General features: G+C 47.1%; 1 protein-coding gene across 1 annotated transcript in view; it reads right to left on the bottom strand.

The window, feature by feature from the left end:
- Window positions 1-21,256, bottom strand: part of LOC112215221 (integrin alpha-5) — a 95,048-nt gene that overhangs the window by 8,383 nt on the left and 65,409 nt on the right. The window contains exons 22-30 of the mRNA XM_042299929.1: window positions 15,470-15,620; window positions 15,032-15,124; window positions 13,493-13,572; window positions 13,227-13,307; window positions 12,971-13,076; window positions 10,378-10,536; window positions 7,502-7,609; window positions 4,911-5,024; window positions 272-373 (exon numbers count right to left, since the gene is read on the bottom strand). Of these exons, the coding sequence (XP_042155863.1) occupies window positions 272-373; window positions 4,911-5,024; window positions 7,502-7,609; window positions 10,378-10,536; window positions 12,971-13,076; window positions 13,227-13,307; window positions 13,493-13,572; window positions 15,032-15,124; window positions 15,470-15,620 (994 nt within the window). The remainder of the gene's footprint in view (window positions 1-271; window positions 374-4,910; window positions 5,025-7,501; window positions 7,610-10,377; window positions 10,537-12,970; window positions 13,077-13,226; window positions 13,308-13,492; window positions 13,573-15,031; window positions 15,125-15,469; window positions 15,621-21,256) is intronic.

Raw genomic sequence — 21,256 nt, 5'->3', positions numbered from 1 at the left:
TTATCTATTCAATTGTTCAGCTCATCATATTCTGTGCACAAAAATAATATCCCCCTCACAAGGTCCCTCCACGACCTGTAGTATGCTGTAATGTGCTTTTGTCAGTATAGATTATAGGCTACTATATTAAATCCTCCAGGGCACGCCCCCAAACTAGAAGCCCCACCTCCCAAATCCCAATTGAACTACTAACTGTATGGTAATGCAAGACTAACAATACAATATAAAATAGAGAGGTTTGTTGACATGAGTGCACTGCACATACCCATACCTTTTTAGATCCACTCGGTACCTCCTTGGGCAAGATGGCATAGGGCATCTTGACCACACTGAACCTTGCCAGGCACTCCAACACGTACCCCTTGTATGCCCTCTGAGAACGGAAACAAAACAACAGGATCAGATTGGATATCCATTGTGATTTTTCAAATAATTTTTGTAGGAGTATTTGAAAGGCAAACTGCAACTTGTACGGGTGCTGGCCATGTGTGAACTAGTGATGGGTCCTGTTTGACTCATGTCCAGTAGGAGGCAGTAATGTGCTACAGAGACTGATGAACCTCATCAGACCGGCTGGCTCTTCTCACAAAACCCCTCTGACATTCCAATCCTATGAGAAGGCGTGACCGCCAACTAATGAATTTCCAATGCACTTACACATAAGCCTTGGTGTAAGGTCTTTCTCACAACGGCTTCTGTGGACTGATACCCTCCAGCTCTGCTATAACTAATACACTATAGACCAACACACAAACGATACGCTCACAGAACTATTGAAATTAGAATTTAATTATTCACTCTGTAAGCTACTGTTTTCCATTTATTTTCATCAAATATCTGAGTCTGTTCACATTGGCAGAGTTTAGCTCTGAGCTAGCATTAATACAGACATCTAGTCAATTCAATCACATGTGTGAGTCTGACTGGTCATTCATATTTTACAGTCTCTAATTTGAGGTTTTAAGTCTTGGTGTTTTCTTTGTATAGCTACTTAAAGGAATATGTCTGCTTATACTCAGCCAAATCCTGACATGAGAAAATACACAGACAGCAATGTGAATAGACCGATAGGCCTACAGACAGAAGACAAACTGAGACAGTCCATTTCATGCAGTCAGTGCCATTGTCATCTGGTAGAAATGTGTCTGCATGTGTAGTGAGTTTGAGAGGAGACAAAACCAGTAGTTCTGGCGGTTGCTTTCATCTCCGCATCTGAACCTGACTAAGATCCACTCTTTGATGACCTAATTAAAGTGGAACTGACAGTGTTTTAGCTACTTTGCAGATATGAAACAAACAGACAATCATATCAGTCACAAATATCAAATTCTCACTTTATGCTACAAAACCAACTTTATAAAGAGCTTTTAATAATAGCTTCTATTTGACAAAAAATGTCATGATGTCAAGTAAAGCATTGGGGCGGCAGGGTAGCCTAGTGGTTAGAGCGTTGGACTAGTAACTGAAAGGTTTCAAGTTCAAATCCCCAAGCTGACAAGGTACAAATTTGTCATTCTGCCCCTGAACAGGCAGTTAACCCACTGTTTCTAGGCCATCATTGAAAATAAGAATTTGTTCTTAACTGTCTTGCCTAGTTAAATAAAGGTGAAATAAATAAAACATTGTTGGCAGAATAGATGGATGTAGTTCAATGCATGATTAATTTAGCTAATTCACCAATACATTTCTTGGTAGTCCAACAAATATTGCTATCATGTTGTAAATCACAGCTGGCCTGGTACATTGTTTGCTGCCTCCAGCCCTTCAGGATGCACTGTATCAGTTTCATTGACTCAAATATTTTTGACAAAAAACACAAATGTAACTTAGGCTGGGAATGTCAGCACAATCAAACTATAAAGGGGCAATGACCACAAGTCAGTCATAGCGTGGCTAATAGGCTAGCTTGTCTGTTTATGTACACTAGCTATTTATTTAGCAAGCTAAAAGCATGGTGCCTAATGTTAGCTAGCTAGCTGCTGGGAGGATATCATGTCATTGGACGAGTCAGTGAGTGGCCAACTGTTTCCTACCATATCATTTTTTTTGGTGGCTACAACTAGAGATGCAGGTGTCATTTGGTTAGCTAGCAAGAACTGTTAATCACTTTGCTAGCTAGCTATGCTGAACTTGAACGACTGTTATCCACAGTTGGCATCTCTCTTTGTTGTCAATCAAATGTATTTGGCTTCATCAATCAAATGGGAGGGCAGGCAGGCAAGTTCCCATTCAGTTGTCAAAACGTGTGTTGGATTACCCTGGATGATTGACAGGGGGCGCTGTATTGAAGCCACCGCCCAGCCATCTTGGAACTCTTGGAATATTTTAAACTATAGAAATGGATGTATTAATCTCTACATTAGTTTGACACATTTATTGTATTAGACACCTTAATGCATACTTTGAAATTATATTGTGAGCTAAGCATAAAAAAATAAATATAAAAGCATTTTACTTAAAGTTTTTTTTTAGAGTTCTGTTACTGTCCCCGCTACAACCAGACAATACTTAAATACATGCCATTTTGTCCTTGAAACATTTCATTGAGAATTTGTTCTTAACTGACTAAGTTAAATAAATAAAAACAAAGTCATTTGTTGTTGAAATACTGTAGAATTCTATTCATCCCTCCCTTAACCTTGTTCTGAGCACCTCCAAATCAAAGGTCATGTGGTTTGGTAAGAAGAATGGCCCTCTTCTCACAGGTGTGATTACTACCTCTGAGGGTTTAGAGATTGAGGTAGTCACCTCATACAAGTACTTGGTAGTATAGCTAGGTGGTACACTGTCCTTCTCTCAGCACATATCAAAGCTGCAGGCTAAAGTTAAATCTAGACTTGGTTTCCTCTATTGTAATCTATCCTCTTTCACTCCAGCTGCCAAACTAACCCTGATTCAGATGACCATCCTACCCATGCTAGATTACAGAGACATCATTTATAGATCAGCAGGTAAGGGTGCTCTCGAGCAGCTAGATGTTCTTTACCATTCGGCCATCAGATTTGCCATCAATGCTCCTTATAGGACACATCACTGCACTCTATACTCCTCTGTAAACTGATCATCTCTGTATACCTGTCGCAAGACCCACTGGTTGATGCTTATTTAGAAAACCCTCTTAGGCCTCAGTCCCCCCTATCTGAGATATCTACTGCAGCCCTCATCTTCCACATACAACACCCGTTCTGCCAGTCACATTCTGTTAAAGGTCCCCAAAGCACATACATCCCTGGGCCGTTCCTCTTTTCAGTGCACTGCAGCTAGCGACTGGAACGAGCTGCAACAAACACTCAAACTGGACAGTTTTATCTCAATCTTTTCATTCAAAGACTCAATCATGGACTCTCTTACTGACAGTTGTGGCTGTTTGTGTGATGTATTGTTGTCTACCTTCTTGCCCGTTGTGCTGTTGTCTGTGCCCAATAATGTTTGTACCATGTTTTGTGCTTCTACTATGCTATGTTGTCATGTGTTGATGCCTTTCTATGTTGTCTTAGGTCTCTCTTTATGCAGTGTAGTGTTGTCTCTCTTGTTGTGATGTGTGTTTTGTCCTATATTTATGTTGTATTTATTTTTAATCCCAGGCCCCCTTCCACACAGGAGGCCTTTTGCCTTTGGTAGGCTGTCATTGTAAATAAGAATTTGTTCTTAACTGACTTGCCTAGTTAAATAAATAAAAAAATCCATATGGAGGACTAGGGAGTGCCAATATGGCCGACCAGTGGCTTCAAAGCCTTTCAATGGCCAATACATAGTATTGGCAACCCAGGGTTTATTATACGCCATTGGTGGGGACAGGCATACTTTGGCAGGCAAGCTGCTGAAAGGCGAGCAGGCTACTATTCTACAAGCTAAAAAAGTTTGAGGGTTTATCTACTGTTCCCTCATTAGATTTTAACGCATCTCGCTCTGGCTAACAGTTGTTGATCATAGGCAACTGTCTGAGGGAGAGAGAGACTACCTGTTCATGGTTGTTTGATCAATAAGAGTTCCTAAATGTAAGAGGATTCCCGTGGTAATTTGCAGAAATCCATTCAGGTGGCTTTTGGCAAATGCTTCCTGATCTAAAGTAGCGCTGTTGCTACTACCTGTAAATACATAATCCAGTACAAAGTGAATGATGGCAGGCCCGTGTGGAAAATGGCTTATTTGCATATAGGCCAACTGTAGCTCTGATTGGCTATGGCGCACCGGTCTGTGTAGAGTCCCGTCCTGAGGTGTGTTCAATTCCCTTGTACGTTTGCTACGTTGCGAAACGGTTTGTACTGAACGGCACGTTTCCCAAAAACATTATTGTACGTTCTTGAACAGACTGAGGTACGATTGTTGGGTGTGGCTTGAAGCAATGAGTGACGTTTTTAAAGGGCAGTGGCAACGCTGACAGAGTTTCCCAACCCACAACCTCCCCGTTTTTCAACTGGCCATTCAGAACAGCACCGTTTCCATTCAATTGAACATTCCAGAACGTAAAAACGTACTGAACGCAACCCTGTTGCTAAAACGTTGCCAGTTCCACTTTCTGAACGCAACCCTGTTGCTAAAATGTTGCCAGTTCCACTTTCTGAACGCAACCCTGTTGCTAAAACATTGCCAGTTCCACTTTCTGAACGCAACCCTGTTGCTAAAACGTTGCCAGTTCCACTTTCTGAACGCAACCCTGTTGCTAAAACATTGCCAGTTCCACTTTCTGAACGCAACCCTGTTGCTAAAACGTTGCCAGTTCCACTTTCTGAACGCAACCCTGTTGCTAAAACGTTGCCAGTTCCACTTTAAAGGTGTGTTGTGGAGCAATTGTGTGTGTAGGTCCTAGATCATCTGTATAGTTTTCTTCGGCCCAGCAACTCAGACAAGTGATGTGTGTTTGACTATGCAGAGTGGTTGGTTTGACCTCCAGTCCACACATACTGTACCTCGATGAAGGTCTCAGCCCAGATGCGGGAGCGCAATTTGAGGATGGCGCTGGTCCCCTTCTCCAGAAGACCCACATCACACTGCAGTGTCCAGCACTCCACGTTAGAGCAGGACTAGATAGGGCGAGGGAGAAAGAGGAGGGAAGAGAGGGAGAGTATTAATGCTAAACAGATGACATAAGATTTGCCATGATTTGAGATATGCCATGCTCAATCTATTATTGCTGTCCTCACCAAGAAAAACCAAACAGCTACAAAACAAAGGTAATTTGTCATTCTATCAGGAATAATTTAACAATTGTTAGCTAAATGCATGATTTAAAAACTGGTGCAGAAGTCAGTAGAGAGGGAGGAGGTGGATAGTAGGCTTGGGCGGTATACTGGGGTATCTTGAAATGCAGTGTATGATTTTCAATACCCCAAAAAGTAAAATAAGTAAAGGCAACGTTAACTCTGCAGGCCATACTGCAGGCCAAACAAATATAACAAAGAGCTCAATGTTATGATCCCCATCCAGGGCTGCTTCCAATTAGAAAGAGATTGAGGGAATGTCATGAAACAGAAAATGCAGCACGCAGTCGACGCTCACCGCCATCCAACATTATTGCCCAACCACTGAAACCAGCCCACTTTTTAGAATACACAATCTTAATGAAATCCTCATCATGGGAGCTGGGCGCCTTCGTTGTAAACCTCCAAAAACTGACTTTTAGTGCTTTTGTGGTAGACAGGACCCACCCCCTGGGCCTGGGGGAAGCTGAGGGAACCTGGTGGGCCTGGGGTCTGGGGGAGGCTGAGGGAGCCTGGTGGGCCTGGGGAAATGGTCCATATGGATATGGTCCAGTGCCAAAGATGCTTCAGCCATTAGTCCCCCTATCCTCCCTAGTGGGGCGGCCTAGGTCAAGGGCAGGAGATGGGGGCTGGGAGGATGGCTGCTGTTCCCACAATGAGTAGAATAGCAGCGACTGGCTATATAATGCAGGTGTGTGTGTTTGTGTTGAAGTGTACAATAACAGCCACTGTGGGATATGACTGTAAATAATAATTACACATTCATTTTTCTGGATTGTACCAATAGCAGTTTAGAGACCAAGCTCAGCTGACAGTGTGTCTATTTACAGGTCTTCTAGGACGAGGCCAGCCATACAGCAAGGTCTCCCTCATTTATCAGACAACCTACTGAAACCAGATTCAATCAAGGGGCTGAACAAAACTAACACACTTTGTATTTCTATTCAAAGACCTTTTCAACAAAGACGTCTGTCCTTCGTTCCAAGTTAGCATGACAACTAAAGCGCTAAGAGTGAAACAAAGAATGGAAGACTTTCTAGAAACATGTCATCGGGCAGGCTTGATAAACTAGGGGTCGGAAAGAGCAACAGATGGGGGGACAAAGACCTCTTTCAGTGCTGCAGGTAGTGACAGACAGAGGGAGAGGGAAAACAGAGGGAGAGATAGCTGGTACTGCAACTGGTTGGATCAAATCAAAATCAAATCAAATCTTTTTTGACACATGCGCTAAATACAACAGGTGTAGACCTTACAGTAAAATGCTTACTTACAAGCCCTTAACCAACAATGCCGTTTAAACAAAAAATAAGTTTTAAGTAAAAAAATAGATGAGTAAAAAATAAATAAATAACAAATAATTAAAGACCAGTAGTAAAATAACAACAGTGAGGCTATATCAGTTGGGCCAGTGTGCGCCAGAGCAGGGTGCCTGCACTAACAACACCACGGTCTGTCAACTAACACCATGACCAAACCGGACACGTGAGTCCCAACGTGCGCAAATTGATTTTGTCCCCCCACCACAAACGTGATCACGACACACAGGTTGAAATACAAAACTATCAAAACCAAATATATTAATTTGGGGACAGGTCAGACTTGCACCGCGTTCAGCGCCACAAATAGAACTGACTTCTATTTTAGCGCTAGGCAACGCAGACACTTGTTGGCGCGAGCAAGCAGTGTGGGTGCAATGATTGACTAACATGTATGTGTACATTTATTTTGCAATGCTCGCACACGCGACGCGAGCGGTGTGGTCAGCATGTAACCAGATCATCATGCCCAGGTGGTTCCCCTAGTTCCACAGATCCCCCTACTCTCATGCCCTTACTGCCCAAGCTCCACCCCGTCTCCCTGCAGCACTTTAATGTTAATCCCCAAAGCGGGGAGCACCACCCAACCCCACGCCCTCTGACCCCTCCCCCTTAATTACATCATACCTCATTAGTCAATCCCAGGGGGTTTATCTAAGAGCAGAACCAGGCCAGAGCCACCGTCCCAGATTAACAACATGCCATGGCTCCAAGTGAATCAGAGGAACATAGAAGGTTCAACTCTCCAGCTCAGATCTATATCCAAAGAAATGCCCCTGGTCTCTACCATCCACTTGTGCTGTTAATTTTAACTATTTGACAACAGTAAACAGTCCTTAACAATCAGAGGTTAAAAACCAGCCCTGCTTATCACTCTAAAAGCCTGTTGAATTAGGGTCATTGCCCTAATAACTAATTTCAGCATTAGCTTTCTCCATCGCTCTGTCCACCAGTCCATCAGTCTGGCATTGTGTATGACCTCACCAGGTTCGTGTGCTCTGCCAGCTGGTCTCTCTGGACTTCTCTCCTCTCGATGTGGTGATCCTGACCAGGCACAAGTAGGGGCGGCTGCTCTGTGGAAGTCTGCTGGAGCTGAGGAGACACAGAGGGAAAGAAGATTCTGACCCATTAAGTCAACACATTACGGACACTGACCTCACCCATGAGAGAAGAGTACACCACCCATTAGGTCAATGCATTACAGACACTGACCTCACCCATGGCAGAAGAGTACACCACCCATTAGGTCAATACATTACAGACACTGACCTCACCCATGAGAGAAGAGTACACCACCCATTAGGTCAATACATTACAGACACTGACCTCACCCATGACAGAAGAGTACACCACCCATTAGGTCAATACATTACAGACACTGACCTCACCCATGACCGAAGAGTACACCACCCATTAGGTCAATACATTACAGACACTGACCTCACCCATGACAGAAGAGTACACCATCCATTAGGTCAATACATTACAGACACTGACCTCACCCATGACCAAAGAGTACACCATCCATTAGGTCAATACATTACAGACACTGACCTCACCCATGACCGAAGAGTACACCATCCATTAGGTCAATACATTACAGACACTGACCTCACCCATGACCAAAGAGTACACCATCCATTAGGTCAATATATTACAGACACTGACCTCACCCATGACCGAAGAGTACACCATCGATTAGGTCAATACATTACAGACACTGACCTCACCCATGACCGAAGAGTACACCACCCATTAGGTCAATACATTACAGACACTGACCTCACCCATGACAGAAGAGTACACCACCCATTAGGTCAATACATTACAGACACTGACCTCACCCATGACAGAAGAGTACACCACCCATTAGGTCAATACATTACAGACACTGACCTCACCCATGACAGAAGAGTACACCATCCATTAGGTCAATACATTACGGACACTGACCTCACCCATGACAGAAGAGTACACCACTCATTAGGTCAATATAAGGACTGACGTTAGTGACCCATCCTTATCCTCATCATTAATCTAGTGCATGTTGGGTCTTATCCTCATCATTAATCTACTGCATGTGGGGTCTCATCCTCATCATTAATCTACTGCATGTGGGGTCTCATCCTCATCATTAATCTAGTGCATGTAGGGTCTCATCCTCATCATTAATCTACCGCATGTAGGGTCTCATCCTCATCATTAATCTAGTGCATGTGGGGTCTCATCCTCATCATTAATCTACTGCATGTAGGGTCTCATCCTCATCATTAATCTAGTGCATGTGGGGTCTTATCAGGGGTAAGCCAAATAAAAATGTGATTTGCATTTTTTTTTTATCTTCACATTTATATTTTCCAACAGTGCTTAAGATTTGGGTGAGTTTTGGGTAGCCTCGTTTCACTGCCAAAAATAAAATTAAACCATCTAGTGTTCAGCGAAATAACAACACAATGTCAAATACAGGTAGCCTAGTCAAATAATGAACATCTAATCACATTAACCGCTACTCTCTCATGGGAATTCCACTAACGCTCTGTATGTAGCCAAACGTAGCTTCTGCTCATATTGGTATCTGTACTGATGGCGCAAAAGCCATGACAGGGAGACATAGTGGAGTGGTCACGAGTGTGCCAGCAGTTTCTTCCGATGCCACTTGGGGACACTGCAGCATCCACGAGAGGCTCTTGCTGCCAAGTGAATGCCTAACAGCTTGAAAGACATTTTGGAACCTACAGTGAAAAAGGTTAACTTTGTTAAAGCAAGGCCCCTATTTTCTGCACTATGCAATGATATGGGCAGTGACCATGTAACGCTTTACAACATACAGAAAGAAGTGCGCTGGTTATCAAGGGGCAAAGTATTGACACTTTTTTAAATTGAGAGACGAGCTTAAAGTTTTCACTTGTCTGACCTCTTGCATGATGACGAGTTTCACACACGGCTGGCCTATCTGGGTGATGTTTTTTCTCGCCTGAATGATCGTTAGTGACCCATCCTTATCCTCATCATTAATCTAGTGCATGTTGGGTCTCATCCTCATCATTAATCTAGTGCATGTGGGGTCTTATCCTCATCATTAATCTAGTGCATGTGGGGTCTTATCCTCATCATTAATCTAGTGCATGTGGGGTCTTATCCTCATCATTAATCTAGTGCATGTATGGTCTTATCCTCATCATTAATCTAGTGCATGTGGGGTCTTATCCTCATCATTAATCTAGTGCATGTGGGGTCTTATCCACATGGCTTTGTACAGATCACCGCTAAATGGACAACCATGTCGGGCCCATCTCAGCATCTGTTTTAGAAGTTCTAGACACAAACAAGCGACTACACCAGTCATGCGCCCATGTGAACCCTGAGGTCCCTTTCTGCTGGCCAAACATTAAATGGAGAAGATGAGTGAGTATCGGTACAGAAGTGGTTCATCAAGCTGTACTGGGCTGAGGGAAGACCAGAGAGATCAAAGTGACCGTAAGGCTGGTGTCCTGGGTGGGGCTGGTTAGGCTGGGAGGGAGTTGGGTGTGGAGAGCTGAGACTGTTAATCACACACTGAATTATAACCTTTGGGATATCTTCACAGTGCCTGTCTCTCTGAAGTGTTCTAGACTCACAGATGAGCCTCATGTGAGGGTGTGTGTGTGTGTGTGTGTGTGTGTGTGTGTGTGTGTGTGTGTGTGTGTGTGTGTGTGTGAGTGTGTGTGTGTGTGTGTGTGTGTGTGTGTGTGTGTGTGTGTGTGTGTGTGTGTGTGTGAATATGTTGACCGTGAGAGAAAATTTGTTTGAGACCTGCTCCACCTTTACAAAAGTGTTACCTTGTCATACATCCAAAGACATGCCAGTAATTGACTGCTCACCTTGAGCTGCAGGTAGTTGATGGAGTGGTTGGTGGTGCAGTTGAGTGGTCCCTCAGTAGACATCTCCAGGGGGTAGAGGAGACCCTGGCCCTGAACACTGAGAGGACAGCTGAGCTGCAGCACTGTGTGGCTGATCCCACTGGGACCTTTGTTCACCAACTGACAGGGACAGGGGAGAGAACGAGGAGGAAGAGAGAAAGTAAGTAGAATATTACAAGAATATAATCCCCCACCTAGTCTTTCTTCTCAAAAAATGAATCTGTTCAGGCTGACCCAGACCTCCAGGAAATGGAATGTTGATGTGATGTCATCTAAACTTGAGCACTGTTTTTCTTCCTGTTCTGAGAAAGGTTGTCCGGTGGGATGTCTGACAACGTAAGTCTATGTTGTCCTTACAAATTGAGTTAGACTTGTAATGATGTAAGGCTCAAAACAAACCCCTGTGCGTCCTGGAATGTCTTTATTTCTTATTCTTTCTCTTTCACAACATTCACAAGGCCGCAGGGGTTACCAGAATGTGCACTGCAAGCATGAGCTGACCAACTGGCAAGTGTCTTCACTGACATTTTCAACCTCTCCCTGTCCGAGTCTGTAAATACAAACCTGTTGTAAGCAGACCACCATAGTACCTGTGCCCAAGAACACTAAGGCAACTACTGACCCGTAGCACTCACGTCTGTAGCCATGAAGTGCTTTGAAAGGCTGGTCATGGCTCACAACACCATTATCCCCAAAATCCTAGACCCACTCCAATTTACATACCGTCCCAACAGATCCACAGATGATGCAATCTCTATTGCACTCCACACTACCCTTTCCCACCTTGACAAAAGAACACCTATGTGAGAATGCTATTCATTGACTACAGCTCAGCGTTCAACACCATAGTGCACACTAGTCTCATCAATAAGCTAAGGACCCTGGGACTAAACACCTCCCTCTGCAACTGGATCCTGGACTTCCTGACTGGCCGCCCCCAAGTGGTACGGTTGGTAACAACACATCCACCACGCTGTTCCTCAACACAGGGGCCCCTCAGGGGTGCGTGCTCAGTCCCCTCCGGTACTCCCTGTTCACTCATGACTGCATGGCCAGGCACAACTCCAACACCATCATTAAGTTTGCCAATGACACAACAGTGGTAGGCTTGATCACCGTCAACGACGAGACAGCCTATAGGGAGGAAGTCAGAGACCTGGCCATGTGGTGCCAGGGCAATAACCTCTCCCTCAACGTGATCAAGACAAAGGAGATGATTGTGGACTACAGGAAAAAGAGGACCCAGCACACCCTCATTCTCATCGACAGGCTGTAGTGGAGCAGGTTGAGAGCTTCAAGTTCCTTGGTGGCCACATCACCAACAAACTAACATGGTCCAAGCACACCAAGACAGTCGTGAAGAGGCCAGGACAAAACCTATTCCCCCTCAGGAGACTGAAAAGACTTGGCATTGGTCCTCAGATCCTCAAAAGGTTCTACAGCTGCACCATCGAGAGCTGGTTGCATCACCACCTCTGACTGGTTGCATCACCACCTCGTATGGCAACTGCTCGGCCTCCAACAGCAAGGCACTACAGAGGGTAGTGTGAACGACCCAATACATCACTGGGGCCAAGCTTCCTGCCATCCAGTACCTTTATACTAGGCGGTGTCAGAGGAAGGCCCTAAAAATTGTCAAAGACTCCAGCCACCCTAGTCGGACTATTCTCTCTGCTACCGCACGGCAAGCGGTACCTGAACGCCAAGTCTAGGTCCAAGAGGCTTCTAAACATCTTCTACCCCCAATCCATAAGACTCCTCAACACCTAATCAATTGGCTACCCAGACTATTTGCATAGTCTCCCCCCCACCCCTCTTTTACACAGTTGCTACTCTCTGTTGTTGTCATCTATGCATAGTCACTTTAATAATCCTACCTAGATATACATACTACCTCAACTAACTGGTGCCCCCGCACATTGACTCTTGTACAGGTACCCCCTGTATAGAGTCTCGCTATTGTTGTTTTACTGCTGCTCTTTAATTACTTTTATTGTTACTTTTTTTTATTACTTTTATTTAGTTACTTTTATTTCTTATTCTTATCTGTATTTTTTAAAACTGCATTGTTGGTTAGGGGCTCGTAAGTAAGCATTTCATTGTAAGGTGAATGTGACTAATACAATTTAATTTGAAGTAGTGTCCATCTGGTGTGCTTCTCTGCTTCCCCAGGAAGTAGTGTCCGTCTGGTGTGCTTCTCAGCTTCTCCAGGAAGTAGTGTCAGTCTGGTTTGCTTCTCTGTTTCCCCAGGAAGTAGTGTCTGTCTGGTGTGCTTCTACACAAAGGCCACTGTCTGGGAAGTACTACCTGCTACTACAGACCTGCTAAAGGTCAGTGTCTTCTGTATAGAACCCTGTGCTACATCCCAACGACTCTGCCTGTCCAGCTGGCTAGCAGCTAGCCTCCTGGAGGGCCTCTGGCTGCTTACATTGAAAAAAGAGAATGTCCATGATGCACTTCCCTTTTTCTATGCATTGAATGTTCCATTGGATCTTCCCACGATAATCCTAATCCTAACCTGCCCGACCCCAACCTCAACCCTCTGGCTCCTTACTTCATAGACGTGTTGGATTACAGGCCCAATGTCCTGCTCCTCCTGGGGGGTCTTGGAGACCTTCCAGTTGGGTGGAGGGAAGAAGACCTTGTCTGGCCGGGAGACACTTCAAAAAGAGAGATAGCAGCGAGAGAGTGAGTGACTGTGTATATGTGTGTGTTTGGGGGGTTAAAGAATAGCACCTCTATGGAGTTCCAAAAGGTTTTCTAACACTGGCAGAGTTTCTTCCAACCGCCAGACTTCCCTCTGAACTCACCCCTGTAAAATAACATCGGCCTGGACAACCACCTCCAGCTTGTAGGGCACCACCTCACTGTGGGAATTATTCTCATTTTTACTGTGGAAAGAGGGAGAGAGAGAGGGTGGTGAAGTACAGAATACACACACCTATCAGCAACTGTCTGGTAAGAGCGCCTTGGAAAGTTTAGCCTTCAATTATTTTGTCAATGACACAAACACATGTCCAGTTATAGTCCCAGTTCAAACATATGCTTAGAGAGGAGAGGTAACTGTGAGTCATACCTGCGGATCTGCAGCTCAAACTGAACCGTCTTGCGTGTGTCCTTCAGTCGTGGCACAGTGAAACGCAGGCCTGCCCACAGCTGCAGATGAGAAGCAACGTGGTCAAGGACTACAGTCCCAACATGATGTAAGAGAGACAGAGGTACTAATGGCTAAGGGATATTGCAACCAATAGAACAAAGCCAACCTTGTGAGGGAACCTGTGCACTGTTTGGTTACTATTTTTTACACATACAGTACAGAGACGGTGAGCAGACTACAGCAAATCCTGAGGGGGCAGAGTTCCCACCAACAGGCCTTGCCTCTCCTCTTCTCTCCTCCCAATTCTGTTCTGTTCAGAGGTCAATCAATCAGTACTCTCTGTCTATCTGTCTGTCTGCCTGTCTGTCTGGGTGGTATACAGCTGTAATACACCTATAGGCCTGCAGGTCTGGGAGTTCCTGGTTACAGAATTCTGTTCTGCTGCCCTTCTCTCTATTGGAATGTCATGCCACTTTTATTTTCCATCCAAACCACACACACATACAGCACAGTAATTGCAATCAGGAGACCAGCAAGGTTCAAGCTTTTACTTTTTAACTGTGTGTGTGTGTGTGTGTGTGTGTGTGTGTGTGTGTGTGTGTGTGTAATGAAAATACTGCTCATAAAAATGCTGGTTTCTCCCTGGCTCAGTGAATATATTAATCCATATCATCTGTCTGTATATATGCAATTATGAATGATCACTAATCCACTCCAGGGACAAACTAGCCTAGGTATAATCAGCGCACACAATGAGTATTACAATGGCAGGATCTATATATACACTATGTATTTGTTGCATACTAAAGTTTTTCAACTTTAGTTTACACTTGAAATAAAACCATTTTATCAGAAAAACCTCTAAACCAACGTCCACTTTACAGTCTTCCTCTGGAGTCAGACACTACAAACCCACAGCAACAACCTGCCCACGACCAGCAGGTCATTAGGAGGGAACCTCTGCTCAGCAGGGAAGTAGACCAGCTTCCTGCTAACCGGACAGGGACTTCCTCTCTGAATACTGATGTAACATGACAAGGTGTTTCCTGTCCAGTTCTCTACCAACCCCTCGATAGCACAACACAATCCCTTCCTTCACACTGGAGAAAAAAAGTGATTCTCTGCAGAGCTCCGATGACTGTTTTCCCCCCTAAACAAATCTCAGAGGGCTAGCGCACTATTCCACTGGTCATCACCACTCATCAGAACCAATGAAGGATATTGCTTATGAGTAGGGCCAGGACCATGTGACATAATCAGGAAAACCTGGTCGCCCTATTCATAATCAATGCGCTTCAGAAAGGTCTTGAGTAGGACCAGAGCGGGAGTTTCTTTTTAGGTCCATGTGACCTCATTCTGATTGAGACCAAGATGGCTGAAACATCAACAATGTTTTCACTTCAAGAGCCAGAACTGCTCCTGTTTTCCACCCATGTGACCTAACCAGAAAATACTCCGGACCCTACTCATAAACAACACTTTCAGAAAGGGCGAGCAGAACCTAAATCCTTGACTTACGCTGGTGCCAGACTTCATGGGATTGCCCAGGTCACAGCTGAGGTAGCGGGTCTGGTTCTCAGCCTCGTAGCTACAGGTCAGCTGGGTCAGGCTCTGGGTGAGAAAGAAGAGAAAATATTTTGAAATTAGAACACAATAGAGAAGAAAGATATTTACAATCTATAGACTCATTTTATAATTTCATCCTTATGTAAATAGGCTGCTCTCAATTAGCTAAAATCTATTTTGCAAGATGACGTGTTAAAGATGGCAGCAGTCAGCAACATTATAAAACGTTTCATAACTCAAGAACATTTGGTTCCACTTAAAGTTTTCATAACTTCCATAACAGTCCTCCCAATAAATCTATCATTGTAAGTCTTATAAGCCAATAGACTGGGAGCCTCCATATCTAATATAAATGCTGGGGTGAGCTGAATGTTTAGTATTTGCTCTCACCTCGTTATTGCGAGCTATACCGCTGTAGTCTGCTTCAGGAGGTAACAGCACATACAATTCAGCCTCATAGGCCCCACCTTCACCCTCGTTCCGCGCGTTGAAAGTCAAGGTCAGCAAGTTGTCGTCACCTAGGTACACTTCCTTCCTGTCCCTGATGGACCAACAAAACCAGAAATGGATTACTAATAGGGTCAGAGGTCAGGTCAAGAGGTGTCGGGTCTCTGAGGGTAAATAAGCACAGAGAGGTGGGAGAGAGAACTGTTAAAGCTTTGTGTACAGTTCAGATAGTAGTTGGCAATAGCAGTCTGGCCACTAACATGTTTTGTTGCTACAGCCTGATACTTTGTGCTTTGTCTCTTCCTCTTCCCTGTTCAGGCTTTCTGCTCTACATATCAGGCTGATTTAGAGCTGGGATTCAGAACGGGACACAGCCCAAAGCACATAGATTCATCTCAGGAAATTCCCTCCCCCTCCCCCTGACCCACTTCCCTCCCCCTGCATCCCCCTCACACAAAACGTTTCCAATGTAGCAGTAAAGTCATACATGCGATAGAGCACAGACTAGGACTTTAAAACATCTCCCCCTTCCCCTCGATCTCTCCTTCCAGCTCTCTCCCTCTCTGAACACAATGAGAGAGGAATACCATACAAGGGCCACACAGACGCTTCTAATTACAGCTGAACTCATAAAACCAGGCAGAGAGGAAGCAACATGGACCATATTTCAAACACTGATCTTCTGCTGGCCAGTCAGCCAGCCAGCCTAGTCAGCCTCCTACAGCAAGTCTAGTCAGCCTCCTACAGTCAGCCAGCCTAGTCAGCCTCCTACAGTCAGACAGCCTAGTCAGCCTCCTACAGCCAGCCAGCCTAGTCAGCCTCCTACAGTCAGCCAGCCTAGTCAGCCTCCTACAGCCAGCCAGCCTAGTCAGCATCCTACAGCCAGCCAGCCTAGTCAGCCTCCTACAGCCAGACAGCCTAGTCAGCCTCCTACAGCCAGACAGCCTAGTCAGCCTCCTACAGTCAGACAGCCTAGTCAGCCCCCTACAGTCAGACAGCCTAGTCAGCCTCTTACAGTCAGACAGCCTAGTCAGCCTCTTACAGTCAGACAGCCTAGTCAGCCTCTTACAGTCAGACAGCCAGCCTAGTCAGCCTCCTACAGCCAGACAGCCTAGTCAGCCTCCTACAGTCAGACAGCCTAGTCAGCCTCTTACAGTCAGACAGCCTAGTCAGCCTCCTATAGTCAGACGGCCTAGTCAGCTTCGTAGAGTCAGACAGCCTAGTCAGCTTCCTAGAGTCAGACAGCCTAGTCAGCTTCCTAGAGTCAGACAGCCTAGTCAGCTTCCTAGAGTCAGACAGCCTAGTCAGAGTCAGACAGACAGCCTAGTCAGCTTCCTAGAGTCAGACAGCCTAGTCAGCTTCCTAGAGTCAGACAGCCTAGTCAGCTTCCTAGAGTCAGACAGCCTAGTCAGCTTCCTAGAGTCAGACAGCCTAGTCAGCCTCCTACAGTCAGACAGCCTTCAGCTTCCAGTCAGACAGCCTAGTCAGCTTCCTACAGTCAGACAGCCTAGTCAGCCTCCTACAGTCAGACAGCCTAGTCAGCCTCCTACAGTCAGACAGCCTAGTCAGCCTCCTACAGTCAGACAGCCTAGTCAGCCTCCTACAGTCAGACAGCCTAGTCAGCCTCTTACAGTCAGACAGCCAGCCTAGTCAGCCTCCTACAGTCAGACAGACAGCCTAGTCAGCCTCCTACAGCCAGACAGCCTAGTCAGCCTCCTACAGTCAGACAGCCTAGTCAGCCTCTTACAGTCAGCCAGCCTAGTCAGCCTCCTACAGTCAGACAGCCTAGTCAGCCTCCTACAGTCAGACAGCCTAGTCAGCCTCCCTCAGCCTAGTCAGACAGCCTAGTCAGCCTCCTACAGTCAGACAGCCTAGTCAGCCTCTTACAGTCAGACAGCCTAGTCAGCCTCCTACAGTCAGACAGCCTAGTCAGCCTCCTACAGTCAGACAGCCAGTCAGACTCCTACAGTCAGACAGCCTAGTCAGCCTCTACAGTCAGACAGTCAGACAGACAGCCTAGTCAGCCTCCTACAGTCAGACAGCCTAGTCAGCCTCCTACAGTCAGACAGCCTAGTCAGCCTCCTACAGTCAGACAGCCTAGTCAGCCTCCTACAGTCAGACAGCCTAGTCAGCCTCCTACAGTCAGACAGCCTAGTCAGCCTCCTACAGTCAGACAGCCTAGTCAGCCTCTTACAGTCAGACAGCCAGCCTAGTCAGCCTCCTACAGTCAGACAGACAGCCTAGTCAGCCTCCTACAGCCAGACAGCCTAGTCAGCCTCCTACAGTCAGTCAGCCTCCTACAGACAGCCTAGTCAGCCTCCTACAGTCAGACAGCCTAGTCAGCCAGCCCTACAGTCAGACAGCCTAGTCAGCCTCTTACAGTCAGACAGCCTAGTCAGCCTAGTCAGCAGCCTAGTCAGCCTCACAGTCAGACAGCCTAGTCAGCCTCCTACAGTCAGACAGCCTAGTCAGCCAGACAGCCTAGTCAGCCTCCTACAGTCAGACAGCCTAGTCAGCCTCCTACAGTCAGACAGCCTAGTCAGCCTCCTACAGCCAGACAGCCTAGTCAGCCTCCTACAGTCAGACAGCCTAGTCAGCCTCGTACAGTCAGACAGCCTAGTCAGCCTCCTACAGTCAGACAGCCTAGTCAGCCTCTTACAGTCAGACAGCCAGCCTAGTCAGCCTCCTACAGCCAGACAGCCTAGTCAGCCTCCTACAGTCAGACAGCCTAGTCAGCCTCTTACAGTCAGACAGCCTAGTCAGCCTCCTAGAGTCAGACAGCCTAGTCAGCTTCCTAGAGTCAGACAGCCTAGTCAGCCTCTTACAGTCAGACAGCCAGCCTAGTCAGCCTCCTACAGCCAGACACCTAGTCAGCCTCCTACAGTCAGACAGCCTAGTCAGCCTCTTACAGTCAGACAGCCTAGTCAGCCTCCTATAGTCAGACGGCCTAGTCAGCTTCGTAGAGTCAGACAGCCTAGTCAGCTTCCTAGAGTCAGACAGCCTAGTCAGCTTCCTAGAGTCAGACAGCCTAGTCAGCTTCCTACAGTCAGACAGCCTAGTCAGCTTCCTAGAGTCAGACAGCCTAGTCAGCTTCCTAGAGTCAGACAGCCTAGTCAGCTTCCTAGAGTCAGACAGCCTAGTCAGCTTCCTAGAGTCAGACAGCCTAGTCAGCCTCCTACAGTCAGACAGCCTAGTCAGCCTAGTCAGCCTCCTACAGTCAGACAGCCTAGTCAGCCTCCTACAGTCAGACAGCCTAGTCAGCCTCTTACAGTCAGACAGCCAGCCTAGTCAGCCTCCTACAGACAGACAGACAGCCTAGTCAGCCTCCTACAGCCAGACAGCCTAGTCAGCCTCCTACAGTCAGACAGCCTAGTCAGCCTCTTACAGTCAGACAGCCAGCCTAGTCAGCCTCCTACAGTCAGACAGCCTAGTCAGCCTCCTACAGTCAGACCTAGTCAGCCTCCAGTCAGACAGCCTAGTCAGCCTCCTACAGTCAGACAGCCTAGTCAGCCTCCTACAGTCAGACAGCCTAGTCAGCCTCCTACAGTCAGACAGACAGCCTAGTCAGCCTCCTACAGTCAGACAGCCTAGTCAGCCTCCTACAGTCAGACAGCCTAGTCAGCCTCCTACAGTCAGACAGCCTAGTCAGCCTCCTACAGTCAGACAGCCTAGTCAGCCTCCTACAGTCAGACAGCCTAGTCAGCCTCTCCTACAGTCAGACAGCCAGCCTAGTCAGCCTCCTACAGTCAGACAGACAGCCTAGTCAGCTTCCTAGAGTCAGACAGCCTAGTCAGCCTCTTACAGTCAGACAGCCAGCCTAGTCAGCCTCCTACAGTCAGACAGCCTAGTCAGCCTCCTACAGTCAGACAGCCTAGTCAGCCTCCTACAGTCAGACGGCCTAGTCAGCCTCCTACAGCCAGCCAGCCTAGTCAGCCTCCTACAGTCAGACAGCCTAGTCAGCCTCCTACAGTCAGCCAGCCTAGTCAGCCTCCTACAGCCAGCCAGCCTCAGTCAGCCTCAGCCTACAGCCAGCCAGCCTAGTCAGCCTCCTACAGCCAGCCAGCCAGCCTAGTCAGCCTCCTACAGTCAGACAGCCTAGTCAGCCTCCTACAGTCAGACAGCCTAGTCAGCCTCCTACAGCCAGCCAGCCTAGTCAGCCTCCTACAGCCAGCCAGCCTAGTCAGCCTCCTACAGCCAGACAGCCTAGTCAGCCTCCTACAGTCAGACAGCCTAGTCAGCCTCCTACAGTCAGACAGCCTAGTCAGCCTCCTACAGTCAGACAGACAGCCTAGTCAGCCTAGTCAGCCTCCTACAGTCAGACAGCCTAGTCAGCCTCTTACAGTCAGACAGCCAGCCTAGTCAGCCTCCTACAGCCAGACAGCCTAGTCAGCCTCCTACAGTCAGACAGCCTAGTCAGCCTCTTACAGTCAGACAGCCTAGTCAGCCTCCTATAGTCAGACAGCCTAGTCAGCTCAGTAGAGTCAGACAGCCTAGTCAGCTTCCTAGAGTCAGACAGCCAGCCTAGTCAGCTAGTCCTACAGTCAGACAGCCTAGTCAGCCTCCTACAGTCAGACAGCCTAGTCAGCTTCCTAGAGTCAGACAGCCTAGTCAGCCTCCTAGAGTCAGACAGCCTAGTCAGCCTCCTACAGTCAGACAGCCAGTCAGCTTCCTAGAGTCAGACAGCCTAGTCAGCTTCCTAGTCAGTCAGACAGCCTAGTCAGCCTCCTACAGTCAGACAGCCTAGTCAGCCTCCTACAGTCAGACAGCCTAGTCAGCCTCCTAGAGCCAGACAGCCTAGTCAGCCTCCTACAGTCAGACAGCCTAGTCAGCCTCCTACAGTCAGCCTAGTCAGCCTCCTACAGTCAGACAGCCTAGTCAGCCTCCTACAGTCAGACAGCCTAGTCAGCCTCCTACAGTCAGACAGCCTAGTCAGCCTCTTACAGTCAGACAGCCAGCCTAGTCAGCCTCCTACAGTCAGACAGACAGCCTAGTCAGCCTCCTACAGCCAGACAGCCTAGTCAGCCTCCTCAGTCCAGTCAGACAGCCTAGTCAGTCAGACAGCCTAGTCAGCCTCCTACAGTCAGACAGTCAGCCTCCTCAGACAGCCAGTCTACAGCCAGACAGCCTAGTCAGCCTCCTACAGTCAGACACAGCCTAGTCAGCCTCCTACAGTCAGACAGCCTAGTCAGCCTCCACAGTCAGACAGCCTAGTCAGCCTCCTACAGTCAGACAGCCTAGTCAGCCTCCTACAGTCAGAGCCTAGTCAGCCTCCTCAGTCAGTCAGCTCCTAGTCAGCCTAGTCCTAGAGTCAGACAGCCTAGTCAGCTTCCTAGAGTCAGACAGCCTAGTCAGCCTCCTAGAGTCAGACAGCCTAGTCAGCTTCCTAGAGTCAGACAGCCTAGTCAGCTTCCTAGAGTCAGAGACAGCCAGCTTCCTAGAGTCAGACAGTCAGCTTCCTAGAGTCAGACAGCCTAGTCAGCCTCCTAGAGTCAGACAGCCTAGTCAGCCTCCTACAGCCAGACAGCCTAGTCAGCCTCTTACAGTCAGACAGCCTAGTCAGCCTCCTACAGTCAGACAGCCTAGTCAGCCTCCTACAGTCAGACAGCCTAGTCAGCCTCCTACAGTCAGACAGCCTAGTCAGCCTCCTACAGTCAGACAGCCTAGTCAGCCTCCTACATTCAGACAGACAGCCTAGTCAGCCTCTTACAGTCAGACAGCCAGCCTAGTCAG

This window comes from Oncorhynchus tshawytscha, linkage group LG16 (assembly GCF_018296145.1).
Source record: "Oncorhynchus tshawytscha isolate Ot180627B linkage group LG16, Otsh_v2.0, whole genome shotgun sequence".
NCBI classification, from domain to species: Eukaryota; Metazoa; Chordata; class Actinopteri; order Salmoniformes; family Salmonidae; genus Oncorhynchus; species Oncorhynchus tshawytscha.
The sequence above is the reverse complement of the archived record's forward strand: the minus strand, read 5'-3'. Positions and strand labels throughout refer to the sequence as shown.